The sequence below is a fragment of the Callospermophilus lateralis genome, chromosome 13, assembly GCF_048772815.1.
Source record: "Callospermophilus lateralis isolate mCalLat2 chromosome 13, mCalLat2.hap1, whole genome shotgun sequence".
Classification (NCBI taxonomy): Eukaryota; Metazoa; Chordata; class Mammalia; order Rodentia; family Sciuridae; genus Callospermophilus; species Callospermophilus lateralis.
Window position 1 is genome coordinate 28,020,615 of NC_135317.1, and position 26,777 is coordinate 28,047,391.

Below are 26,777 nucleotides of genomic sequence, written 5' to 3' on the forward strand. Positions count from 1 at the left end.
AGAGCTGATGACACCATCTTGTTTCTCATTGAAAACTCCTAATTAAAATAAGATATATCCATTCTTGTATAATTATATCAAAACAGAGTCTACTGGCATGTAAAACTAAAAAGAACCAATTTTAAAAAAAGGAGGGATTTTTAAAAGATAAATAGACTACTGGAAAAATAAGCAGATTCTTTAGTTTTAGGGAAAAAAAAAGAATATTTTATTTATTATGTGTTCTGGCCATTGCCCTAAAAAAAATAATAAAGAACACCACAAGATTCTCTCAAATCACATGAGAGCAACCTTTATTTCTTTTCCATTTCTAGGGACAAAGGCTAAGAGCTTTCAGCTCTGTAGTGAAAGTCAGCTGTGATGCAATTTCTGGTGCATTTGTTAAGAAGAATAAAATAAAAGTTCTTCAGCTGAGCTTCATTCTCTTACTGCTGATTAGAGGCCAAATCCAAGATCAGAAAAGCAACACCAGTGGCTATACCACACCCCAAATCCTTTATGTTAGGATATCTGGTAGAGGCAAAAAAAAAAAAAAAAAAAAAGTCATAACACTGAGAAGGAGGAAGTAATATGACTCAGCTAATCTAGAACATTCCAAGAAGTTCAGGAATTACAGTCCATATACCCCATCTCTTCATTTTTTTGTTTGTTTGTTTGGTTGGTTGGTTGGTTTGGGTTTGGGTCCCCCCCACCACCACCGCTAAATCACTCCTTCCCAAATGGATTGGATCTGTGGCTCTCAGGAGCCTCTTTCTCCTTCCCCTTTCCCTCTTCCATGCCCATCATTTGTTTTCTAGTCTTGGCAGCCTTCCCCAACCCAGAGAAGTGCTCAAGTTAGTTCCTGGTGGCTCCCACATTGACCTCAGACTCTTTGAAACAGTGGCTCTTGCTGTTGGATTCTTGGTAAGGGGAATAAATCTAAGACAAATTATCCTTCCTGGTTATAATATTATCTGCTTCATTAGTCATGACTCTGCATTGGTTATTATGCCAATGAAATTTGACTAGATTTGTTTCATCAAAAACTACCTTCCCTCCCTCCCAGAGGAGAGCATCAATAGGATAGGTGTGGATTAAGTCTCTCCTGTTAACTTATAATCATGCATTCGTTTGTGCAAGTTTTTATGGCTGTGTCTTCCTTACCAGGTGGCCAACCTCACAAAGGCTGTATTTAGTTCCCTGCTATATTTCCAGCACTTAGTGATTGGCACATAGTAGGAGTTGTAGACACATTTGTTCAACAAATTAATAAATGTTCATGTTAATAATTCAGTATTAATGCCTGTTGGTTGATGGATTAGGCCATTAGTCAAACATCACAATTCAGGGTGGTATTTGCAAATCTCTTTGATCCAGAAATTATCAGGAGTAGGGATGATTTTCTCTAATTAAGAGGACTTACTGGTGATATTATTTCACTGGGAATTAATAGAGAAAAATTAGGCATTATTGCAAAATAGGCATTATTTAAAACAGATTTATCAAAAAGATTTTAATTAATATTTGTTTTGGTATTTTCCCCTTGAAAAGCTTCTCTATGAATTGCTATACAGCTTGTCATATAAAAGCCCTGTAGTATTAAAGGCAGACTTCTGTTAATGAACTGATCCTGTCTCCCCATTGTAGGAGCGCAGTGTTTGTAGAAAATAAACATTTGCTTGTTTGGAGAGATTGCGTTTTGTTAACAAAGCTTTAATGAGACACACATACACAGGCTGGGGATGTGGCTTTGTGGTAGAGCACTGGCCTAGCATTCCTGAGGCCCCCACCATCACACACACACACACACAGGCACACACACACACACACACAGGCACACACACACATATACACACCTACAGATAGTAACAGAAAGAACAAAGTCATGTACATGTGCATTGTTTGGTGGGGGGGATGCTTTTACTTTTCATTTCTGAGGGTAGAAGTTGGTAAATGAAAGTTAATGTGCCATTTCTAGTCTCTGTGACTGTCCTCCAGGGCTGGTTACATTTGCTATTGCTGAAGTCTACCTAAGTGAGTTTTAATGAGCAGGAATTGTTACTAATGGCCTATTCAGGTACTTAGTAGATGGCATTATTTAACTGTGGTAGAATCACAGAGCATAAAGAGTATAATGATTAATATACAAACCCAAGTGTGCATGCAGCCTTATTCTTCCTCATCATGCCACTAGCAGTGTCGACGACAGGGCTCCTTTTCTTAGGTGGATTCCTGAGCTAAGTGTCAAGATGACATTTGTAAAAGAAAGGAAAACAAAAACCCTTAACACCATCTCAAAGCGACGGAAGGGACTGCGGTGCCATTTGAACAGTGGCTCCCCCTTTACGGACAACAGTCAGGCCAGATGGGATCTTTTGCAGAGCTGATTGAGAGAAACCTTTGGAAATTTGGTTTTCAAGACACTTGAGCACAGGGACACAGACAATGGCACACATTTGTGGCTGCTTTATGCCAAAAATGCTAAACTAATATGAAGAAAACTTGAGCCAATAAAAATCTTAGCAAGGATGCTAAATGGGACTCCCAAAATTCAGGACTATCAGAAAGAAGCTGGCTAGGTCAGTAATTAGATTTAATTAATCTTAATTGTGCCAACTCTTCAACAACCCAGATTGCACGCCTGCCTATTATCAGATGCAAACCTCTTGTTGTGGACACTACCCAGTCATTCCTCATGTTTACTAGGGATTATGGTAGAGGGAAGGTCAATCTTCTATGGTGGCAACTCCCAGCAGGCCTAGACCTGGAGCCTGCCTGGACATTGATCAGACATTTCAATACCAAAAGTACACTGGGTAATGTCAAGACAAACTCTCCCTCATAGACTCACAGAGCAGGCTAGGTCAGGAATGTAGGCTGGTGCCCCTCCTGAAGCTAAGTCTGAAGGCAGGAGAGCATCTATGAGCCGGGTTGGCTGAGGCCGCAGTCACTTGCACACAGGAGTGGATTTGACAGGCTGGCTTCTGAAGTGAAGTGAAGCATCTCTCGTGGAAACCTACAGTTTCCTAAGGGAGTTGGTAAGTTCATCCAAGGGTCTGGTCTACTCTTCTGGTTTGTCAGCATTTTGAATATACAAAATCAGACATCCTGTGTTCTTTTTCTTAAACCAATGCATTACCTAGTATTGTCTGCTTCATGCAGGCACTGAGTGAATAGTTTCTAAAGAGAAGAGGGAGATCCAATAGTGCCAGGGAGAAAAATAGGCTTCAGAAGCTAAGGTAGAAATTATTGCATTTAATGTGCTCCCGTCTTTACAGAGTTGCATCCTCAGAGATCCCCTCCGGGACCACCCTGTATAAATCCATAGCTCCCCCAGGCCTCCATTTTTACTCTACCCCCCCAACTCCCTTCATTCATCTTCCTCACATTACTAAGGTAAGGTAATAATCATTTATTTGTTTGCTTATCTGTGGTCTCCCCAGCTCCCTTCTGCAATGCAAACTTCTAAACACTGAGGCTCTTTTTAATTGTCGTTCACTGTGGCGGCACAGAATCCGGAATGAATGGATGAATATATAACATACCTGTAGTTTGTACACACTGAGCTTCAGAATGAGATCATGATTTAAAACACAAGATCTGTAGCCAGAATTCCTGGGCTCGTTCCAAATATTTATTCAGTTGACCTCAGGCTGTGTGGCCTTGGGAAGTTGCTTAACATTTTCCTCTCATTTCCCTCATCTCTTTTGTGGTTAATAACAACTACTTCTTACTTCATGAGGTTTTATAAGGATTAAGTGAGTGAACCCCTAAAAATGGCTTTGAGTAGTGGCTGGTATTAAATAAGAAAATGTGAACAATTAACGTGTGTGTGTGTGTGTGTGTGTGTGTGTGTGTGTGAGAGAGAGAGAGAGAGAGAGAGAGAGAGAGAGAGAGAGAACTGTAGATTTCAACGTTTATGAATAAGTACTCCAGGCTGGGCTCAATGGAACACATCTGTAATTCCAGCAACTCAGGAGGCCGAGGCAGGAGATCGTGAGTTCAAAGCCAGCCTCAGTGAAAGAGCGGTGCTAAGCAACTCAGTGAGACCCTGTCTCCAAACAAAATACAAAATAGGGCTGGGGATGTGGCTCAGTGGTTGAGTGCCCCTGAGTTAAATTTCCCATACATCCTCCTCCCACACAAAAAAAAGAAAAAAAGTATTCCTATCTGCACATGAACACACATGTGCACAAACAGATTTTGATGTTTTAATCATGAGAATGAAAGTCAAAAATGGAGAAAAGTGGGAGATAAGAAATTTTAAATGGCCAAAAATATGAGAATATGGAGAGGAAAGACTAGAAACCACAGCAAGTTGTAGGCTTCATGAAACAGAGGAGAGACTTTAATGTCTAAGGTGTTTGGTATTTCCCAGAGCTACAGGTCACCATCTGAGAAAAAAAGTTAACTGTCCTGAATTAATATATGGATTTGTGATGCCTTTGAGCTAACGCATTATTATGAAATGGATCCAACTTTCAAGGCTCATAGTTTGCTTCAGGCTGGGTAATCAATAAAAAAGAAAGAAAGAAAAGGAAAGAAGGAAGCAAGTAGGAGTGAGGAAGAGATGCTTGATTATAATTCTTTCACCCCTAATTAAAATAAAGAAAACCTCATGCCTTCTACAAATCATTTGCAAGAGAAGCAGTGAAATGAATTTCACTTTTTTGTTAAAGTCTTTGTACTTTTTGGAAGACTGAAAGCCACCATTGGAGAGAAACATCTCAGGTCTTAAAAATATTTATTGTGCTGACACACAATTAGCTTGGGGGCTCATGTCCTCTGTTTCATAGTTGTTGGCTAATTTTAGAAACTTGTAAGCTGCACAGAATAGATGGCAGCTCTTACTTCACACTTTCTAAGAAAAGAACGGTTTTCATGGTTCAGGAATGGGGAAGGATAGGATATCTTGAAACGAGGAAGAGTGTCGTTTCAAGAAATCCATAAAAGCTGGCATCACAGGCCAATGTTTAAATTTTAAATTAAACATTTAATTTTAAATTAAACAAATTTTAAATTAAAAAGGCTTTTTTTAAGGGAATACTAAGTAATCTATAAAAACAGTATAATATACCCAGGATATTTGACTGCTCTTGTCTCTTCTAGTTTTTTTTTTTTCCTTTGATAAAGTTGAATTTATAACACAACTTCAAATTTGCAGAGCACTGTCCTGTTGGTTCCCATTGATGATCACATCAGCCACCTTGGATCAAAGAGCAGAAATAGGGCTCCATTCTGAGAAGCAGATCCCTCCTGAGGCCAAAGACTTGCCCAAGGATACACAACCTGCCAGAAGCACACCCTGTGTCATGTGTCTGCTTTTTGGTTCCTGGAGAGTTTTCTTTCCTGAAACATATAATTTTGTTTTGTTGTTTCTTTCATTATTGTTTCCACTCGATTTTTAGCATTCTGATCAAACTGATCTAGAAATCAAATTAGTTTCATACTAATAAGCAAGAAAAGGAAGTTAGTACAAATTACAAATAGTGCTATCCCCACAAAGATTGAGGTATAAAAATGAGTTGCAAGGGCTAGAATTACCTTTCCATTGTCCTATAACATTCACATTTATTGAGTGACTAGTGTGTACCACCTATGCAAACATTTGAATGAGACTTTCAAATTTGATCTTTGATTTAGAGGAGCTTTCAGAAGTGGAAAAATAGCATCCACCACTTTGTTCCTTATATCATATCTTTTCCTGGAAGGATGAGGATCTGAACTCAACTTGGTGCCTCTCATAACACCCACCGTTGTCTATGCTGAACATATTCTAAATACCCAATGAGTATGTTGGACATATAGATATTAGTAAATGAAGTGGAAACAATGCTAATAATGAAAATCGCCACCTAAAAATGTTCAACAAGAAATGCATGGTCTTTCTGTCACCCTCTTTAAATTCCCTCAACTGGGTTATGTAGGAACATTACCTAGGAGAAGCATAACATAATCTTCCAAATGTATTTTCCTCAAGGGTATCTTTATAAGAGGTATAAATTCATGAAAGCAGGTGAATAATTCAGACAATTTGTTCACAATAGTAAGTGGATAAAAATGAACAAAATTGTCATTTTTAAACACTTAAAGTTTGTGATTTGTTAATCGCAAAAATCGTGGTTGGTTCATCCGTCCTAGCCACATTACTACAACATGATGTTGTGGCTCTTTTTGTTTGTTTGCTTTGATTTGTTTCTTTTTCAATATCAGAGGCATATGATCCAATGGAATTATCAGGTTTTTAGTAATTATAGATGGCAAGTAATGTCTGTAATTCTAACATAAATTTTTGAGGACACAGTTGTATAAGGTGTAATTTTCTCTTGCGAGTACTGAATATGTGATGAACATGACTTTTTCCCCAGCATCTGTCTTTTGCAGCATAGCCAGGCACCACCTTTTCATTGTGAGCATAGATCTCCTGAGTTTGGCATTGACTTTGTTTATAGATGTACCCATAATTTGCCATTTTATTTTTTGAGAGAAACATGAACTTAAAGACACTTGTGAAAAACCATGTCTTTTCCCCCAATATTTATAGTTGTCTTGCCCATAGACCTAGTTCAACATCAGTTTTTCTAAGTGGCTTTCCATTCTTTAACCTCTGCTTTCCCCATTGTCTCTTGTTCCCAGTTAAAAGTTTTAATCTCTCCCACTCTTCTGAAACTGTGCTTGTCAACATTTTATTTGTTCTTTTTAGATATATATCGTAGAGTGTATTTTGACATATTATACATACATGGAGTATATAACTTATTCTAACTAGGATCCCATTCTGTTGTTGTATACAATGTGAAGTTACCCTGGTCATGTATTCATATATGAGCCTAGGAAAGTAATGTTGGATTCGTTCAACTGTCTTTCCTATTCCCATCTCCATTCCCTTCCCTTCATTCCCCTTTGTCTCATCCAGTGAACTTCTATTCTTCCCTTACCCCTTTTATTGCGTGTTAGCATCCACATATCAGAGAGAACATTCAGCCTTTGGTTTTTTAGGGATTGGCTTATTTCACTTAGCATGGTAGTCTCAAGTTCCATTTATTTACTGGCAAATGCCATAATTTCATTCTTCTTTATTGATGAGTAAGATTTCATTGTGTATGTATATCACATTTTCTTTACCCATTCATCTGTTGAAGGGCACCTAAGTTGGTTCAAGAGCTTAGCTATTGTGAGTTGATGTGGCAGTATCATTGTAGTATGCTCATGTTAAGTCTTTTAGGTATATAATGAGGAGTAGAATAACTGGGTTAAATTGTGGTTCCATTCCAAGTTGTCTGAGGAATCTCCATATTAATTTTAATAATGGTTGCACCAATTACAGTTCCACCAAAAATGTATAAGTAAAACTTTTTCCCCACATCCTCACCAACATTTATTGTTACTTGTATTCTTGATAATTGCCATTCTGACTAGAGTGAAATTGAATCTCAGTGTAGTTTTTAATCTGCATTTCTCTAATTGCTAGAGATGTTGAACATTTTTTTCATATATTTGTTGACTGATTGTATTTCTTCTTCTGTGAAGTGCCTGTTTAGTTCCTTTGCCCATTTATTGATTGGGTTATTTGGGTTTGTTTGCTTGCTTTGGTTTGGTTCATTTTTGTTTGTTTGTTTATTTGGTTGGTTGGGTTTTTTGAGTTATTTATTTGTTTGGTTAGTGCTAAGTTTTTTGAGTTCTTTGTATATCTTGGAGATTAATGTTCTATCTGAAATGTAGAGGCAAAAATTTTCTTCCATTCTGTAGGCTCTCTCTTCATGTTCTTAATTGTTTCCTCTGCTGTGAAGAAACTTTTTAGTTTGATACCATCCCATCGGTTGATTCTTGATATTACTTGTGTGTGCTTTAGGAGTCTTGTTGAGGAGATCAATTCCTAAGCACCATGATGGAGAGTTGAGTCTAAATTTTCTTCTAGCAGCTACAGGGTCTCTGGTCTAATGCCTAGGTCCTTGAGCACTTTGGGTTGAGTTTTGGGCAGGGTGAGAGATGGGGTTAAATTTCATTCTACTACATTTGGATTTCCAGTATTCCCAGTACCATTTGTTGAAGAGGCTATCTTTTCTCCAGTGTATACTTATGGTATCTTTGTCTAGTATGAGATAACTTTGTATGGTGGGTTTGTCTCTGTGTCTTCTATTCTGTTCCATTGGTCTTTATTTCTTTTTTGGAGTCAATACCCTGCTGTTACTATAGCTTTGTAGTATAATTTAAGGTCTCATATTGTGATGCCTCTTTCTTCACTTTTCTTGCTGACGATTTCTTTGGCTATTCTGGGCCTCTTATTTTTCCAAATAAATTTCATGTTTTTTTTTTATTTCTATGAAGAACATCACAGGAATTTTAATAGAAATTTCATTAAATCTGTATAGTGTTTTTATTAGTATGGCCATTTTAACAATATTAATTCTGCTTGTCCAAGAACATGGGAGATCTTTCCATCTTCTAAGGTCTACTTTAATTTCTTTCTTTATTTTATGTAGTTTTCATTGTAGAGATCTTTCACCTGTTTTATTTTTTATTTTTATTTTTTGTAGTTGTAGATGGACAGAATGGCTTTATTTGTTTGTTTTTATATGGTGTTAAGGATCAAACCCAGTGCCTCACACATGCTAGGCAAGTGCTCTGTCACTGAGCTTCAGCCCCAGACCCTTTTACCTCTTTTGTTAGATTGATTCCTAAGCCTTTTCAAAGCAACCAACCTAGATTTTATAGAACAAGAACTTTTCTACACTTATATTTCTATTTACATCACATTTAATTAAATTTAAAAATTATTATAATGAGTACCACAATCATAAACAGAATGGAGAACAAACACAAAATACTGTTGGCAAGAATGGAAACTTAAATGACAGAAACCAAAGGAAAACACATATTCTTAGGAGGGCTCATTTGCTGTGTTTTTCCATGGAACTGGAGAACATAGGTTAATCCAATCCAAGTTTAGGAAACAGGTTAATTATGGACAATTCTATTGCACGATTACAGAGTTTTGCAATTGAGAACAGTTTTGTCCCGGATGTACATTTGTCAATGTCTGGAGATATTTTGAGTAGTCACAACAGAGTAAAATAGGATAGATTACTGGCATTAAGTGAGCAGAGGACAGAGACACTATTAAAAATCTTAAAATACCTAGTACAGCACTCTCTCTCTCTCTCTCTCTCTCTCTCTCTCTCTCTCACACACACACACACACACACACACAGATACACCAAAATATTCTCTGGACAAAATGTCAGCATAATGCCAAGGTTGAAAAATCCTGCTCAACTGTGATTTAAATGGATTTATTTATTATAATGTATGAGCAACATAATTTTAAAAGATACCAAGAGACTCATAGTATTAAAATACGTGTAATCTGGAAAGCAACACCAGAGTTAAAAGATTAAAAACAAGGAAACACAGAGTTGTACCTTAGCCCTAGGCTATCATTATCAGGAGCTAGCTCTAAACATAGATCTAAACCTCAAGGTCACTAAGACCAGAATAATTCATTAATTCAATGCTGATAAACTGAGCAAATATTTATGGAGTGTTAATAAATATTGGTCTCAAGTGACAAAATGATAATAAAATAAACATTTAAAAAGATACTTTTTTGTGATAAACATTGTAAAGGAAAGCTGAAGGGGGTGGTACTTCTTAGCTGGGGGACCCACAATTGCCGAGTCTGCTTGGAAAGGGAAATTTCTGAGACAGACACTAAATTCTTAGAAGAAGTGAGTACATCTGAGGCATTCAACAACATAGAGGGCAATGCATTCAATGCTGGTTTTGCTGAAGGAATGGAAGTTTTCTCCCCAAAGCCAATTTCCACAGCAATAAACAATGGAGGTTTACTATTATACAATAACCAGGAAAGAATATTTCTAGGGGAGCTGAATTTATAATCATGCATTTTTTTTCAAAGGAAGTTTGACTTTATGGGAACCACCACTTCCCTAAAGTATCTAGTTACTATCATAGACAGTAAGTAAAGAGAGAGAGTTCTAGAAGCTGGGAGGGTCAGAGAAGATTCCTGGAACAGGAAGTCCTTTATCTGGATCCACAAAATGAGTAAAGAGAATATTGGCTTAAAGCTGAGGCTCCTAACTGGGGTTAGGATCAGGTTGAGGAAGACCAGGAAGCACCTGTAATCATATGCCTCATTTGTGTGTATATGTATTGCTATTTTTTTTTCTTCATGAGGTGTTGATACCTTAATGAGAGTCTTCAAGGGGTGATATGACCCTAAGAAGATTTTATACCATTGTCCTGAAAATTACATCTTTAATCCCTCAGTACAAAATTGAGCCTTCCTCTGCTATATAAAATAGCTTAATATAAAGCCTCTGTGTCCTCCTCCCACCATTCCTCTCTTATTTCCAAGAACTCATCTCTGATTGAAAGACAACATGTGGCAATTAGGGAAAAAAAAAAAAAAAAGACTAGTTTTGAAATTGGTCTTTGGTCATTTTTATTAATTTGCCATAGGGTCTTGAATTAGTGAATTTCCCACTATTTGACTATCTTCAGCAGTCCCAAATGGTAGAACATTACAAAGAAATGAAAAACAGACGTCTGTTACCAAGAGAATTGCAGAACGTGCCTTCCTAAACCTCAAGTGACAGATCAGCATGAGGAAATACCCCCAAAGGAATCTGTCCCTAAATGACCCTGGGAAAGAGATTATAGGAGCTTTAATCACAAACACCTAAAAGGTAGTTGGGGGAAGGGGATCCTCTTATTTTCTTTCTGTATGCTGTACATTTTTGAATTTTCATGTTTTGAACTTAATTAAGTTCAACCACCAGAAAGCAGATATGTTGCATGTGTATAAAAATTTCCTTTGAAATTAGCCATTGAAAGGTTCATGGGAATTGATCAAAAATGTGCTGAGTCAGTTTTTAGTTTCTAAACATCTATATGTACAGTATGTTCTTCAAACATATCTTAGTTCACTGTATTATATGATTAAACAAATTTTTATAAGTTACCAAAATGAGCTTAATTGTGCTTGTCTTCTTTTTCTCTGACAGAGAGACTGCCACAGAATTAGCTGGAGGTCCACCAAGGTAAGCAAGCTGGTTTTGCTGCTTCTGTACCTGGGAACTGTACAGCCCTCTGTACAGATGAGAAGAGGGCTTCTCATTTCCTCTTCCTCACATCTGTCACTTGTCAATGCTAAAATACATGAGTGAATCACATGTAAGTGATGTCATCAAAAAGTAGTGATGCTAATGTTCATTCCTTTGAGCTTACATGATATAGTTGGAGATGTATATATGAGCTATGTTTGCCCTAGAAGTCATAAAGATATGCACATTACTTTATTATACCCATGAAAACTAAAAATCTGCAGACACTTGGACATTTTTTCCCCTTTAATATATTGATTATTATTATTGTGTTCAGGGATTTATAAATTGGTAAAAGAATCCTAAACTTCCCCTAAAAAACTTACATCATAGTTTTTAATTTTTAATTCCTATTGTCATTTAAATAAGTACTAAGTAATATTTTGGGAAAAGAAAACTATATATGATTGATCAATGTATTTTGTATTTTTTGATATTTTACGTCAATGTATAAAATAAGATGATTACAGGATGCAAGCTTACATGACTAGCCATCAAGAATGATTACCACTATTCAGTGAAGAGAAGGAAGGAAAGAAGGAGGGAGGGAGAAAAAGGGAAGGAAGAGGGTGGCAATATTTTGAGAGGCATTTTACTGAACATTGTATATCTAGAATCTGGTCTTACGACTTAGCATTGTGCCTTAGTTTTGGAAGATGCTCAATAACCATTAGGAAGTGAATTTATATGTGATAGAGTATTGCCTGGGAACAGTTGGAAATTGAAATTAAGAGATTCTCAAGAACAGGAAAAAGAAGATCAAACAGGGAATAGGGGAAGGTCCAAATAAGGGAAGGTCTCCTCACCATCTGGTACAGGAGATAAGCAAATTAGGTTTCTTTTTTTTATGTAAAGAAAAACTTTGCTCATAGTATCATGATTAATATTGCCAAAACACTATTTACTGTGATCCAAATATTTAAATTACTGTATGTCTTCATTCTTTGGATACATCCCAAAGAAATATTTCAGCCGTGTGCCAATTTACGGGGTTAACACCGTACGTGGGTTCTGGTTTCTGCATTCCTGCTGAGTTTGTTTGTCACCGTGCTTTCAATCTGGAAAAGGTCCACCATGAAGGCCTGAGCATCCCATCATTTGCAGGCAGAGAGAGAGTTGTGTATCTGCCTATGTTTGTGTGAAGAAGTTAATCCTGAAATAATGGAATGAGGAATGACTTCCAAACTTTTATAGAATGGCTCAGATGCGGCCCACCTCTGTATTATCAGAGGAGACCCACACCATGCTGTAATCATGCAGATGAAAATTACTCAGATGACTGAATCTGCTGCAGCCTCCTGAATTCTATTAAGTAATGCTTCACTGTGAATACCAAGCAGCCATTCACATATTCCCTAGGAATGATCTTCTGTTACAGCTAGTTTATTACTCAAGGGACAGTCTCTCTTCTTGAGCTTGGTGGGTGGTATTTTGGTAATAAGTCTACTTATTCTTTTTTATCATAAACTTTTGATATGCTAGTGTTGAATCAGGTTGAAACTAAACAACATGCCAACAATCCCATTCTAACTGCAGTCAACTGTCATTGTCATGCAAGCCATAAGGGCATGAGAAATAACATAATAGTTAATTCTCAATTATAATTCTAATATAACCTCAGGAATCCTTGTGACTCTTTTTAGGGACAGTTTGGGACATGCCTGTTGACAAATATTTTCCTTCCTTACATTAACATGAAATAATATCATTATTTAATGATTAATTCCTCCATTGGTGTCCAGAGTGTTTCTTTTGCTAGCATTGATTTGTTTGTACAATAGTGTGGAATCCCATCAGCTGTTCAGCTTTCAGCCTGTTTTCAGATTTCTTTGGCCTGTCACTGGGAAAGTGCAAATGAGCCCTCAGATACCTGGGTACTATTTAGAACAAGGCACCTGGAGTTATTGTGTTTGTCGGCTCATGATTAGTGGAACACGACACTTGGAGTTTTTTATCCTTTTAGTCATAAAAGCATGCTTATGCTGTGACAACTAGGAAAAGTAGAAAATTGCAATTCAGGCAACTGCTACCTAGTGACATGTGGCTAGGAAGGAAGGAGACATTTTATAACGGTTTTATGGTTTAGTTTTCATTGGCTTTGACTGTCTTGAAATTTTCCAGAAGGCCATTTACAACTGTTGGACAAGGGTGAAGTATTTCAACTTTAATCGCCTTACATGGCATTAATTTCAAGTAGCTGGCCACTGGTCGGTAATATTCCTGTGAAAACGTGCAAATCATGTAGCAGGGGATCGTGTCTTGGTAGTTACAAATGCTTTGCAGTTGAAATGAGATATGTGCATGAACAAGCACCTAGGTGCATGAACAAGCATCAGGTTTGTTTTTCATTACCAATGATAACCTCAATCTGGTTTTGAATTCTTGCCATGACTGAAATCAAAGACTGGTAATAATATGTCACCAGAAAAAAGAAAAATCAGTTTACATGAACAACATTTACTAAGCATTGTAATTATATTATAAATATTAAAACCAATGATCTTGAGGGGATCAAAACAAATATTTAAACTATCTATACAAACTATTCACGTTGTCCTCTTTATCTTCAAGTGTCCAAGAAATGGAATGTATGGTTCCATTTTGTGAGCTGGGAAAATCATCATTTTCATTTCTGTGTGTCTTTGCTTTTATTTTGCTTGTAGCAAAAGAGAGTTTAGCAATCTGAATAATTTTCTGTTACAATAATGTTTTTCAAGATCTGTTTTTTATGGTAAAAAGTATCTAGTTTAGGTAAATATGCTTAAATAAAATCATGGTGAAACTCCAATTGTTCAGATGGAATAGAACACTAAATTCATTATGATAGTCTTAGGTTTTAATATAAGAGATGCCGGTATGGAGATAAAACTTTATTTGGGGCAGCAGAATAAAGATATAAATAAGGCTTATATCAACAGAGGTTTTATTGTAATCACGCACCATTAGCTGCTGGTTTTGAAAGAGAGAGAGCACTTTAATTTCTTGTTAACGCAATCCACTGTTACTCAACATAAACTAAACAGTATGGAAAATAATGAGATTTAATAGACCTGCACAGAAGTATCTTAAGTACCACCGGAGAGAGTCACAAGCTGGTTCTTAGACACAGCATCCAGAAGTCAGGATGTTCTTTGAAGAACATGAAGTAAAGTAAATGAAGCTTAAAATAATTATGTATATGAATCAGATGTCATCTTGTACTAGATTTTAGCATAGATCAATGGAGGCAGGCAAGAACCAAAGGTTGAAGTTATAAAAGAAAAACTTAGACTTGTCTCTTGTATTTTAATCCAATAACTTGATCTTCCCACCCACCCCCAATTTGTGGTTTTTTCTGATGAAGTTAGAGACATACAAGTGGACCAACTTACAGTGGTTTCAACTTGATGATCATGTGAAAGCAATATCCATTCAGTAAAAACCTACTTTACATTTTGAATTTGGATATCTTCCCAGGCTAGTGATATGCAATCCGGTCCATTGCATGCTGCTGAGGAGGGGCAGCAAGACACAGCTCCCAAGGAGTCACCACCAAAAGGGGAAAAAACAGACACTATACACTATCCTGGTTTGTGGAGCTATGATGTCTGGTAGGTTAGATGTAGCAAATTTCAACTTATGATTTTTCAACTTGTGATATTTTCAATTTACAATGAGTTTATCAGGATATATAACCTTATTATGAGCCAAGGAGCCCCTATATCAGCCATGGAAACCCCCCTATTCCTGGAAGACAAGTCTGTACCATAGGATTCATGTTTGAGACCCTCGACCAAAAAGTAGAACTGTTTGGTTTGTGTGAGCATCAGAGATAAAAGTCATTACAGTTTTAAATATGGAAATTTTGGTATCAAATTTTACATCATTGTTATCTGAAATCTGAACAGAATGATTCCATGTAGTGGAAGGCTGACTTTTATCTCTGACCTTATTTCTCAGTCATGGATGTGACTAGTCAGGTAGTAGTAACAGGGGGAAAGGTGGAAGCAAAGAGAATTATGATGAGCTCCAACAGCTCAACTTGCTACTTGGGGCTCTCTAGGGTTTAAGGTTGGATCTCCAGTTCCCCATGGAGGGCTTTCGTAGGGAATATGGCCTTGTATTTCTTATTGTCTTCAGTATGAAATGCTCTCTGCTGAGAGACCTTTAGAAATTAGAAGATAAACATGTTGGTACTTGCAGGCCAACTTCTCACTGAGCACTCAAGAGCTGATCATGCTTTTCTTTCTTCTCTATAATCCCCAGAAAAGTTGCCTCAATTGTCTTGGGACCTACATCTGGTGCTTTTCAATATGAATGAAATTCATTACTTGTTCATTAATTCAACAAAGGTACATCAAGCACTTGGTATATGCCAAGTGTGACCGTAGGTTCTGTGGGAGAAAACAGATGAAACACCACTTCTTCTCCTCCGTTGGGTAGCCTAGTGGAGAAGGTACAGATAACCATAGTGCAAGGAGCAAAGTACCTAATGTTACAAGAGGACGATAAAAATGTCTAAACAAAGGGCTCTAAGGGATTCCAGCAGCAAGACTGGCTGCTCAGATTGGTGGCAGCAAGGATAGCATCCCTAATCAGCCTTCTGAGCAGGACTTGAATGATGGGTGAGGTTTAAGCTGTGGCTGTGAATGACCCATAGTATCCACAGATCTTGCAATCCCTAGATCCCTCCTCTCTCAGGTTCATTAGTGGGCTAACAATGGAAAACAAGTCCACTGGCTTAAATGACTGGTCTCTATACCTTACACAGCCCAATTTTCTACTTCTAGCCTCCATCCATCAGTATATTGGGTACAGCAGATTGTACCCTAACTCTGAGGTCATAGTTGGTAAGATGTGTTCTCTCCTCCTCAGTTCGCTAGTCCCCACCTCTTAACCTTTCATATTCACCTCACACTCCAAGTCTGTGACTGAATTCTTTCCTGCACCAGACTTTCTCTTGCAATGTCCCCTTTATTATTTTACTCAAGTCAAATCCACTTAAAAGGCACAATAGTTATGTCTGCTTAGAAAATGCATATTGAGTTTATAGTTATAGTTCCAAGAGGTTGGCGGGGGAAACCAGGGCTACTTCAGCACTGCTATGGTCTGAATATGCTCCCCACCAGATAATTGTATTAAAAATATAATCTCAGTGTAACTTATTGGGAGGCAGGTTCATATGGGAGGTGTTCAAGAGGGCTCTGACCTCATGAATGGATTAATGCTACCATAAATTATTTTAAAAAGTTATTAAAGTGGGTTCACTCTCTTTTTCACTCTTCTGTTACATTCTGTAACCATTGTCCTTTCTTGCCTTTCTGCCTTCCACCATGTGAGGATGCAAGTATCATACCCGATGAGAAGTGTCATATCAGATGCTGGTACCTTGGTCTTGGACTGCCTACCCAGTCGTTGGTACTCTGTTAGAGCAGCAGAAAAGGACTATGGAAAATGACCTCTAATATCCACTACCATCCTCCTCATGGTGGGATAGTGTCCCTAATGCTTGTGATATGACTACAACAGCCCCAGCCATCATAGTGAGACACATCCAAATCTACTTTCTTTCCACGTATCTCTTTTTTCTTGTAGATACTTAAGGCTTTAGGGAGGAGAAATTGGGTTTCTGGTATATTCTAGACAGGAAGGAGTTGGAGTAAGGAGGAAATTACTTGTAAGTGCCTATGGAACAAGAGCCACCAAGTGAGTTCTCTTCTTTCATTTTTTCCTCAGCTATTCCAGCCAGCCTTATGACCATTTTGTGCCACTAAATTGGCCATGCCAAAGTCACCAGAAGCCTCCATGTAGCTAAATCCAGTGGCCAGCGGCCATTTTTCTGTCGGCATATACGAGCTCTTGCCTTTGTTCATTGTAGGCACGACTTCCTCCTCCGTGAAGTACTTTCTTAGTTTGGGGAACATCAAACTCTCCAGGTTTTCCTTCAGTCTCCCTGCCATTCCTCCTCAACCTTCCTTCCTATTCTTTCTCCCCTTCTTGATTGACCTCTACATTTTGAGATGCTCTAGGGTTTGCCTTAGGAATTGCCCTCTTCACCTATGGAGAGGAAATAAAGAGGTTTTACCCAATTCCAGGGGAGTTTTTTTGTCTGTTTGATTTGCAGAACTGGGGATTGAACCCAGGTCCTTGCACATGCTAGGTAAGTTCTCTGCCGTTGGTCTATACCTTCAACCCCTGATTTCAAGGCTCTGAAGTCATCTTTATGGAGATAATCCCAGTTTTTTTTATCTCCAGTTCTAACTTCTCCCTTGATCTTCAGATTTGAATAGTCAGCTGCCAATTTGATGTCTCTACTAGAATGTACATCTTAAACTTCATGTGTCCAAAAAATCCTACTTCCACCCATCTTACCATGATTATCATTCATGAACTCAGCTGCTCAAAACCTATAGGCTTTTTCATTTTTTTTTCCTCACAGTTAGCAGACAACCCATTTGGCCTAGCCTACCCACTCAACCTCCAAAATTTATCTTTAATTTGTCCACTTTCTCTGTCTTTCCAAGCCACCATAAACTCACATCTGCCTTGTTGAAATGGCCCTCCAACTGCTCTCCTCAGTTACTCTTTGCAACTTATTCGCCCCATAGCTACCTAAGTTATTTTCAAAGGTCATAGGTCAAACCATGTTGTTTGACCTCTGAAACTGTATATTTAAACCCATACAACAGATCCCTGATGCTTAGAATAAAATTAAAATAGTATACTTTGGCTTCCAAAGGCTGCTTCTCTGTAAACTTTCCACTTTGTGGCTTGCTTCCTCTTGTTCCTAACACAATGGCCTTTCTTCTCTATTCCTTGCTCAGAGAGCCTCTTTGGAGCACCCTCGACAATATACTCACTCCTCTCTGTCATGTCACCGTATCGCCATAGTGTATTGTACATACTTATCATTGTCTCTGCTTTTTTTTTTAATTACTTTTGTCCCTTTATTTGTCATCTGTTTCATGCCCCTCAGTGCCAAAATAGTGTCTTCCTTACCTATCTGGTTTATTCCTCTGTCTGTGGGACCTATAACAGAGTTCAGGGTCAATAAATAATTGTTGAGCATTCACTCAGCTGTGTGAGCCCCCAACTCAGAGAAAAGGAAGTTGAGACCTGGTCTCTGCTTTCTGTTCTTCTATCTCCCGACTCTTTCTCCCCTCCTACACTATCTCCCAACTCATTCTTCTAGATGAGGGCTGGCAAACTAGTCCACAAACCAAATGTAGCCATGGCCTATGCTTGAAAATAAGTTTTTATTGGAACGCAGTCATGCCCATCTGCTAAAACGTCAGAAATGAGCAGTTGTGTCAGAAGATAGTTTGGCCTGGCAAGCGGAAAACATTTACTAATTACTAGTATACCTAGACACATCTCAAGTATCACTTTTTCTGTTTATATTTTCTCTGCCCTGAAGGGTTTTATGTTCCTTGTATTAATTCGCACAGCCCCCAGTGCTAACCATTATCCTAGAATTGTATCAACTGGTTGTATAATTTATTGGCAGATTTTTATACCTTCTCCTCCAAGTAGGAAACATGTGGAAATCTGATTATCATTCATTGTTTATTCCTAATGCCTAGCAGTGCCTAGAACATAGTAGGCACTGAATAAATATTTGCATAAGTATTTGTCTGATTAAATAGATGTTTGGATTAATTTTAATAAATGTTTGTTGAACTGGGAAAGGAGAAAAGAAGGATTGAGGAGAAGTGCTAGCAAGATCCAGTGGTGGACCAGTTATAAGATCTCTGCCTTCTCTCACCCTTTCCATTTTGCTCAATTCTTTACAGACTTTGGCACCCAGAAAATTCCATATATTCAGGTGGGGAGCCACTAGTCTAAATTTGACTCTTCCTAGATGTTCAGAGCTGCTGCTCCTGTGTGCTAGCCCAGAGTCTGAGAGGTTAAATTTTGGACTTAGACATGCTAGAATCCTCTGTCTGCTATTTCTTGTTTCTCTGAACTTCAGCAAGTTAGTTAATATCTGTGCCTCAGTTTTTCATTTATAAATGTGGAAAAATTATAATAGCCATTTGACAGTGCCTCTATAAGGAGATAATCCACATGTTATGGTTTGGATGGAAGGTATCCCCCAAAAGCTCAAGTGTGAAACAATGCAAGAAGTTTCAGAGGAGAAATGATTGGATTGTGAGAGTCTTAACCCAATCAGTGAATTAATCTCTGATGGGATTCATAGAGTGGTAACTAGAGGCAGGCGTGGTATGGCTGGAGGAAGGGGTTCATTGCAGGCATGACTATGGCGAATATATTTTGTCTCTCTCTCTGCTTCCTATTGTGAGCTTCTTCCCTCTGCCACACTCTCCTGCCATGATGTTTAGCCTCACCTGGAGCCCCTAGGAATGGAGTCAACCTTCTTGGGACTAAGACCTCTGAAACTGTGAGCCCTCAATAAACTTTTCCTCTTTACACTTGTTCTGGTCAGATCCTTTAGTTACAACAGTGGAAAACTGACCAAAACACCATGTAAGGTATTGTCAGTGTCTGGCACCCAATAAGCCATCAATATTTGTGAGCTGTGATTATGGTTCATTCAAAGATAGCTTTATGTTAATTGTTTCTACCAACATTTGGGTAGTGACCAGGAACAGGGAGAGACACCATATTGCATTTAAGCAGCAGTCCAGGGAAAGGATTTGACACAGGTGCTCTGGAGCCGAATTCCAAACTGTAATCAAACCCCAGGTCAGCCACTTACTAGTTCTGGGAACTTATATAAGTTTCTTCACTTTTCTATACCTCATTTTCTTCTTCTGTAAAAGGATAATAATAGGACCCATGACTCTGAGAATTGACGCAAATACATATAAAGTGCTTAATATAGTGTTTCCTTTGTTATTTCATTAAAATAAGTTAAACTGCATGTCAGTTGACATTTGAGAAGGAGAAGGAGGAAAGTATAAAAATCACTGGGCATATAAACCAGTTCAGATTTTAATTATTCAGTACTTGGATTTGGGTCTTACTATGAATAACTGTTGATGACTTAAAACCAAATATCCCAAGCCTTCAATGTAAAATTCCCTTGACCTTGCTATAACACCTGAAAATAATGATCACCCAAAGAAAGGCTACAAATTGATGCTGACATACAGGGGTTCAATTTACAATTTCTTGACTTTCCCATGGCACAAAGGGGCTAGACAGTGGAAACTTTACTTTGAATATTGAATTTTGATTTTTTTTCCTGGGATGAAGATATGTGGTCTCATACTTTCCTGATGCTGGGCAAGTCACAGCTCTGAAGCAGGCATTTGATCACCAGGGAAGATGGCTGATATTCTACAGTGTATTGCTTTCCCATTGTCTTGTGAATGCAGATATTCAATAGATTACACGAGATATGCAACACTTTATTATAAAATGTGCTCTGGGTTAGAAGATTTTACCAAACTGACTGCTAATGGAAGTATCCTGAATGTGTTTAAGATAAGCTAGGTAGGATAAGCAATGAGGTTTGCTAGGTCAGGTATATTAAATGCATTTCAACTTGGGATCTTTTCAACTTGCAATGGACTTATCAGGACATAACCCCATCATAGGTCAGGGAGTTATCTGTATATGCAAATGCAAATGCCATCCATCTATCATGAACAGCTCTATCAGAAACATGGTTTTCATTTATTCTCCAAATTACCTAAATCAAAACATTTCATTCTTTATAGGTGTGTATAAGAGTCCACAGTGACTGAATTAAATTACACTTGTTTTATAATATAGTGTTCTGATGTGTAACAGACTATCAAAGGAAGGTTCTTTACAAGGAAAACTTTAGAATATTATTAAGTTACTAACTGCATGACCTATTTAGACTACTCAGATTCTTCTTGTTGTAGACTACATAATTAAATTTTAAATGGAACATGATAAAGAAATTATACTGGTGATCTCCAGAGATTTTGATACCCTATTTGGCTCTTTATAAGAGTATAGCAAAGACACACTTTAAAATTTAATAAAGGTCTGCCCTAATTTTTTTTTCCTTTTAGATTTTCCTTATCTGCTCCACAATTCAAAGCTATGTAACATGATCCACAAGTGTTCCCTGAAATAAAGGCTCCAAATAAAAAAAAAATTCTTAAAAGCATATTTATTCCAATTTGAGAATTCCATTATTTGTGCACAAAAGCTTTTGTGTAGCAATTGAATTCCTTTAAGATAAAACCTGCCATTTCCTGAATGCGTCACTGTAGAGAATTGGAGCTGCATTCATTCTGTTGGTGGAAGTATTCCTATCTTCAGAGTTCATAGAGCAAAAGGTTAGAAAATTGTTTCTATATAAAGTATGATTTTGCAATTAGAATTTCTTATTTGCTATGTAAAATGTGCACTTTTGAGAAAATTAAAGGAAACACACACACACACACAAACACACACACACACACACACACACACACACAGCCTGAGAAAAGCCAGTGTAGAACACTGAATTCTTGACTTGAGCATCCTAAGAGCCATTGTAACCTCTTGGATAAATGACGTTTGCTTCATAACCTTGTATCATTCTTTTTTCTTTTGTATTTAAAGAGACACTGCGAAGATAAAATTTATATGTTGAATAAATTTTCCTCATAACATGCATAACATTTTCTAATATAAAGCACACCCACATCAGGTGGCAAGTCTTTGTCAGATTTTGCTGTCCGTGAGCTTGACAGAACACCAGGTGAGAGAGTTTGCCTTCCTGCTCGGGACTGGCTGTGTTTTACACCTTCTTCAACACTGGTGTCCATGTTCGGAATTATCAAGCTACCACAAGCATTTAAATGAATAAAATTTCTTCTTGCTTATACATAGATCATTGTAAACCTTGTACACCTTTCTTTTCAGATTAGGTTTTATAAATGTTTCTCTTACGTATTTTTCTTTTTCTTCTTTTTGGCAAACACACAGATTTCCTTTGAGGCCCAAACCACTCAAGCATCCTATGTTGTTTTCACTTTGCAAATAAGCAATGTTAAACACAGAAAGCACTGCATAAGACCAAGCTGAATCTGTGACACAGCCAACAGAGAAAATAAAGTCCCCACTAAACTTGACTACTCATCCCTAACCCTCTACTTCTCCATGCTTTGTGGGGAGGGATGTAACTTTAAGGAGTAATGCTGGGCCATGTAAAAGATTCCAAAGAGAAACTGAGGCTCAGATAGAAAATTACCCAGTGAACAAGTGGAAGTTCTGCCTTCCCACCATAATGCAGCACTTGAGACCCCCACACCTGGGTTCAGACCTATAGAACTCAGGCCAGCATCTACAAAAGTGACCCCTGGTGGCTCCTAATTCATTATAGGGTACCAAGGTCCCCTGCCAAAGGAAGGAAAAATCATTCCCAACTTAGTTAGGCTTTCGGTGAAACAGGTTTCTGTTCAGAGTTTAAAATTAAAAAAAAAAAAAGAAATCTAATGAACAATAAAAATTCTGAGAAACATAATAAATAATGAGACATTAAAAAGACAACATACCTTATATATAATCAGAGATATGATAAATTATTGTGTAATGGTGTGTTAAGGATTGTAATGAATGAATGAATGAATGAATGAATGAATAAAAAGACTATTGAGCCAAGTGCAGTGGCACACGCCTATAATCCCAGCAACTTGGGAGGCGGAGACAGGAGGATCGTGAGTTCAAAGCCAGCCTCAGCAAAAGTGAGGTGCTAAACAACTCAGTGAGACCCTGTCTCTAAATAAAATATAAAATAGGGCTGGGAATGTCGCTTCAGTGGTCAAGTGCCCCTGAGTTCAATTCCCAGAACAACAACAAAAAAGACTATTGATTACCAGTTACATCACTGATGTCCACATGAGCAAGTAAATACATAAAGTCCTACAGAAGATACAAAGTACAATCATCCCTGCCTTAAAGAACCAGAAGATTCTACTGAAAAAAAAAAAAAAAAGGAATTCACAGATGCAGAGAGTACCTTGATGGCTACTGGTGGTTCGGGGCAGGGGTGGCAGGAATAGGGAGATATTGGTCAGAGGATACAGTTTCAGTTAGATGGGAGGAATAACCTTGAGAAATCTATCCCACAACGTAGTAACCATAGCTAGTGATGACATACTGTATATTTGAAATTTGCTAAGAAAGTAGATTTTAGATGTTCTCATTATAAAGTGATAAATAGGCGAGGATGATCAGGATATGTTAATTAACTTGATTTTATTATTTCACAAGGTGTACATGTATCAAAATGCATTGCATGCCATAAATATAGATACAATTTCTATTTTGTCAATTAAGGTAAAATAATTGTTCAATTACAAATATGTAAACAAGGGATTCTAAAAGTAGAAACTTGAATTGTGGAACGAGAAAGTATGATAAGGTTATGGCAAATATTGGCTAGATTAAGTGCCATTCAAATTGACCAAATGTTTAAGTACAGAGAAGAGAGAAGACTTTTTTTGTATCTCAATTCGAAAATATCACATTAGAGGACGTGGGTCTTCTGGACAAAGAAACAACAGAACCAAAGCAAAGAGCAAGGAATGTAGAGCGTCCTGAGGTGGAGATTCTGTCAGCCAGTTTCATCCAGATGCTTTGTTGAGAGAATAATAAAGACTGATATTAGAGAAATAGGTAGAGGCCAGATTGCAAAATTTTAGAATGATTGAAGAGTTTTGCTTTCAATGTGCTTGGTTATTTTTCCACTAGGCCATGCACAGCATTTGAGCAGGATAAAGAAATGATTCAACAAGAATGTTAGTAAGGTTAGTCTGATGGTGTCCTGAAAAATGTGCCATGCAGGGATGTCACCAGCCAGTAAACTCCTTGAGGACCAGAACCAACCCCATTCTGCTCACTTTTCTATCCTCAGCACCTAGCGCAGTGCTTACTGCATGCAGAAGGTGCTCAAATGTGCAAGAAATTAAAGAGTAAGTGGAAGGATTTTTCTATATAATTCTGGTAATGGAAATCAATGCATGAACTAGGTCCATCATCAGAGAAATAAAAGAGAAATGGTTGATTACTGAAAATATTGGGGGAAAAACAAATTACTTTTACCTGCTTCAACTCAAACAGTGAAGGAAGGAACAAGCCATAGCTTCTCAATTTTCCAGTGTGGGAATGCCAAAAATGGGAAAATGTGGAGGAAGAGCTATGGGAAATGTGGGGTAGAAAGAAGAGTTGTTGTTTTTTGGTTTTTTTTAATATTTACTTTTTAGTTGCAGTTGGACACAATACTTTTATTTTACTTATTTTTACATGGTTCTGAGGATCGAACCCAGGGCCTTGAACATGCTAGGTGAGCGCTCTACCACTGAGCCACAACCCCAGTCCAGAAGGTTGTTTTTTATTGGGTTTGAAGTAAAGGTGAGAGTGCAGGGGTTAAGGGTCAGTTCTGGATGTGGAGCTGGAGGCATGAGCAGTTAGTAATGAAGCATCTTGGGCACTGTTTGCCTGGAGGTTTAGTGAAGCCATTTTGTATATCTAACTGGGTTTCATGGTTGTCTTTTTATGAGGACTTTCCTTGCCAAATTAGACAAGATGCAAATTTGATAAAGATTTCTTGAAGATAAATCATGTTGGGGCCAAGATAAGTATAATACTCAAATAGCTTCTAATTCATTCTGGCAATTTCTCAGGAGAAACAGAAAAAACAACTTCTCTGGGGTGACTTCCTTATAGACCGTATTTCTCTATTGACTGCCCACCTCAATTATCATCCTCTCGCTGACATTCACTGTGGAAACTTGGGACATGACATCGTTAGAGGAGATCTCTTGGCAACAGAATTGTGTGTGCTACTTGTTCCCATTTGGCCTTTCACATCTTGGCCTGGATCTTCTTGGCTCATTCCATCATGTCTGGGATTTCATCTTTTCTGGGTTCTTGCCTGAAGCTCTGGCAGTTGACACTGTTCTGTTGAGAAAGTCATACCTAAGTTCAACTTCCATGATGTAAGAGTTTCTCTTTAATACCAGGGTGAATTGAAACCCACATTTAATGCAACGTTTGAGCCATTCATTTTGTCATCTAGTTCCAGTATTGCCTAAATTTTATCAATTGAAATTTCCTGTAAAAGAGCAGAGGTTAGTTTGGCAGTGCTTTGGGTCAGTTCTGGGTATACATACTAGGTAAGGAAGAAAAGGCCATAAATTGGCTACCTGGTAGTTATAGCTGTATATCATTGCAGGGGTTGTTGAACCAGGAGGATTTTAAATTTTGATTGTCAGTGTGTGTGGCCACTTGACATCAAATAGGGATGCAGGTAAAAGCCAAAAGAATCGTGCTGTTACTAGAGGCATTAAAAGACAATGGTAGTTTATAATTGGGAAATAAATCTCATGAAAGAAACTGAGCCCTGGAAAGCAAGATGGGGTCAAAGTGGTTGTCAAGTTGTTCTCATAACCCAGTGGCTCTGCAAAGATTTCTTAGGCTCTTCACCCTTTCTCTCTTCTACTCTCTTATATGATTCTCCCCTCTTCTCTGATATATATATATATGTGCCTCAAAGGTGAAGTTTGTAAAGTAGTGAGGCCTCCTTGCTCTACAGGTGAATAGACTCAAGATTAGAGAATCTAAAGCAAATCCTAAGAACATTTGTACTTGGACTTGCTGGACAAGCTGATATTTTCCTGGTGTGCATGGAGTCCCGTAATCATTTCAGGGTCTGGTCTTGTGGGCAATAGAGCCAAGAACCCCATTAGCATCTTTCTGATTCCCTGTGCCTTCCCCATCTCCACCTTTACTTTTCTTTAGTACCTTCTATCACTCCCTCCCACTACCCCTGGGGACAAAAAAAAAAAAAAATCCTAACATCAACATTTTTCACTATAGCCTTGTTCTATCTGAGTAAGAGCAAATTGCTGAAACAAGTATTCATGGGAGTTATCTATATCCTGGCATAGAATAGTGCTTCTCAAATTCTGATGCATGTGTAAAGCGTCTGAGGATTTTGTTTAAATGCATATTCTGATTCAGTTGGTCTGGGATGAGACCTGAAAGTTAGTCTTTCCAACAAGCTCCCACCATGTTTTCTGATGATGGTCCTCAGAGCATCCTATGGGTATCAAGGAATGACAGAGCCACCCATTCACATTTTTGTTTAAAAGTAATAGTCACTTTCCAAGTTCCACATCTGTATCTATAGGAATATGGGGCTTTTATTTATTGTTCTGTCTTTTATCTAACTGGCTTGCTCCTATTTATCTTTGAGAAGATGCTACAAAGCATTTTGGAAACTGCCACTGCAGGAATAATGTCTTTACAAACTCTGAGTTGCTATAAAACCACTGTAGAAGACTGTGGATTAAAAAGAACTCTCTAAAGGCAATATGATGTTGAGCCCATCTGAATTCAGGATACAATATCAATCAAGATTTGACTTTCAATTCTGTGAGGAGTAGCTATAATTAAAGGAGACTAGCAGAAGTTTTTATGTTAGAAAGTTTTTATTTTATACGTGTGAAGTATTATCTGTGTCAAGTAATTGAGTTCTCAGATGTTCTTATTGTGTGTCAGTGACTGTGGACCGTTTGAGTCTAGATAACATGTCAGTACATACACACAGAGAGAAGAGAGAGCAGGCCCATGAATTGACTACAGTTTTGAAGCCGACTCCTGGAAACTGACATTTATTGACTACACAGATGTTAAAATTGTCTTTGTTTTGTTTATTCCATATGAAACTGAAGAGGGTTGTAGAAGGGATATTACTTCTCT

The 26,777-nt window shown here is 37.8% G+C and overlaps 1 protein-coding gene across 2 annotated transcripts in view; it reads left to right on the plus strand.

Moving 5' to 3' along the window:
* Celf2 (CUGBP Elav-like family member 2) overlaps positions 1 to 26,777 on the plus strand; it is a 502,138-nt gene that overhangs the window by 101,840 nt on the left and 373,521 nt on the right. For both annotated transcript variants that reach the window (XM_076832242.1, XM_076832240.1), the window contains exon 2: positions 11,007 to 11,042. In XM_076832242.1, the coding sequence (XP_076688357.1) occupies positions 11,007 to 11,042 (36 nt within the window). The remainder of the gene's footprint in view (positions 1 to 11,006; positions 11,043 to 26,777) is intronic.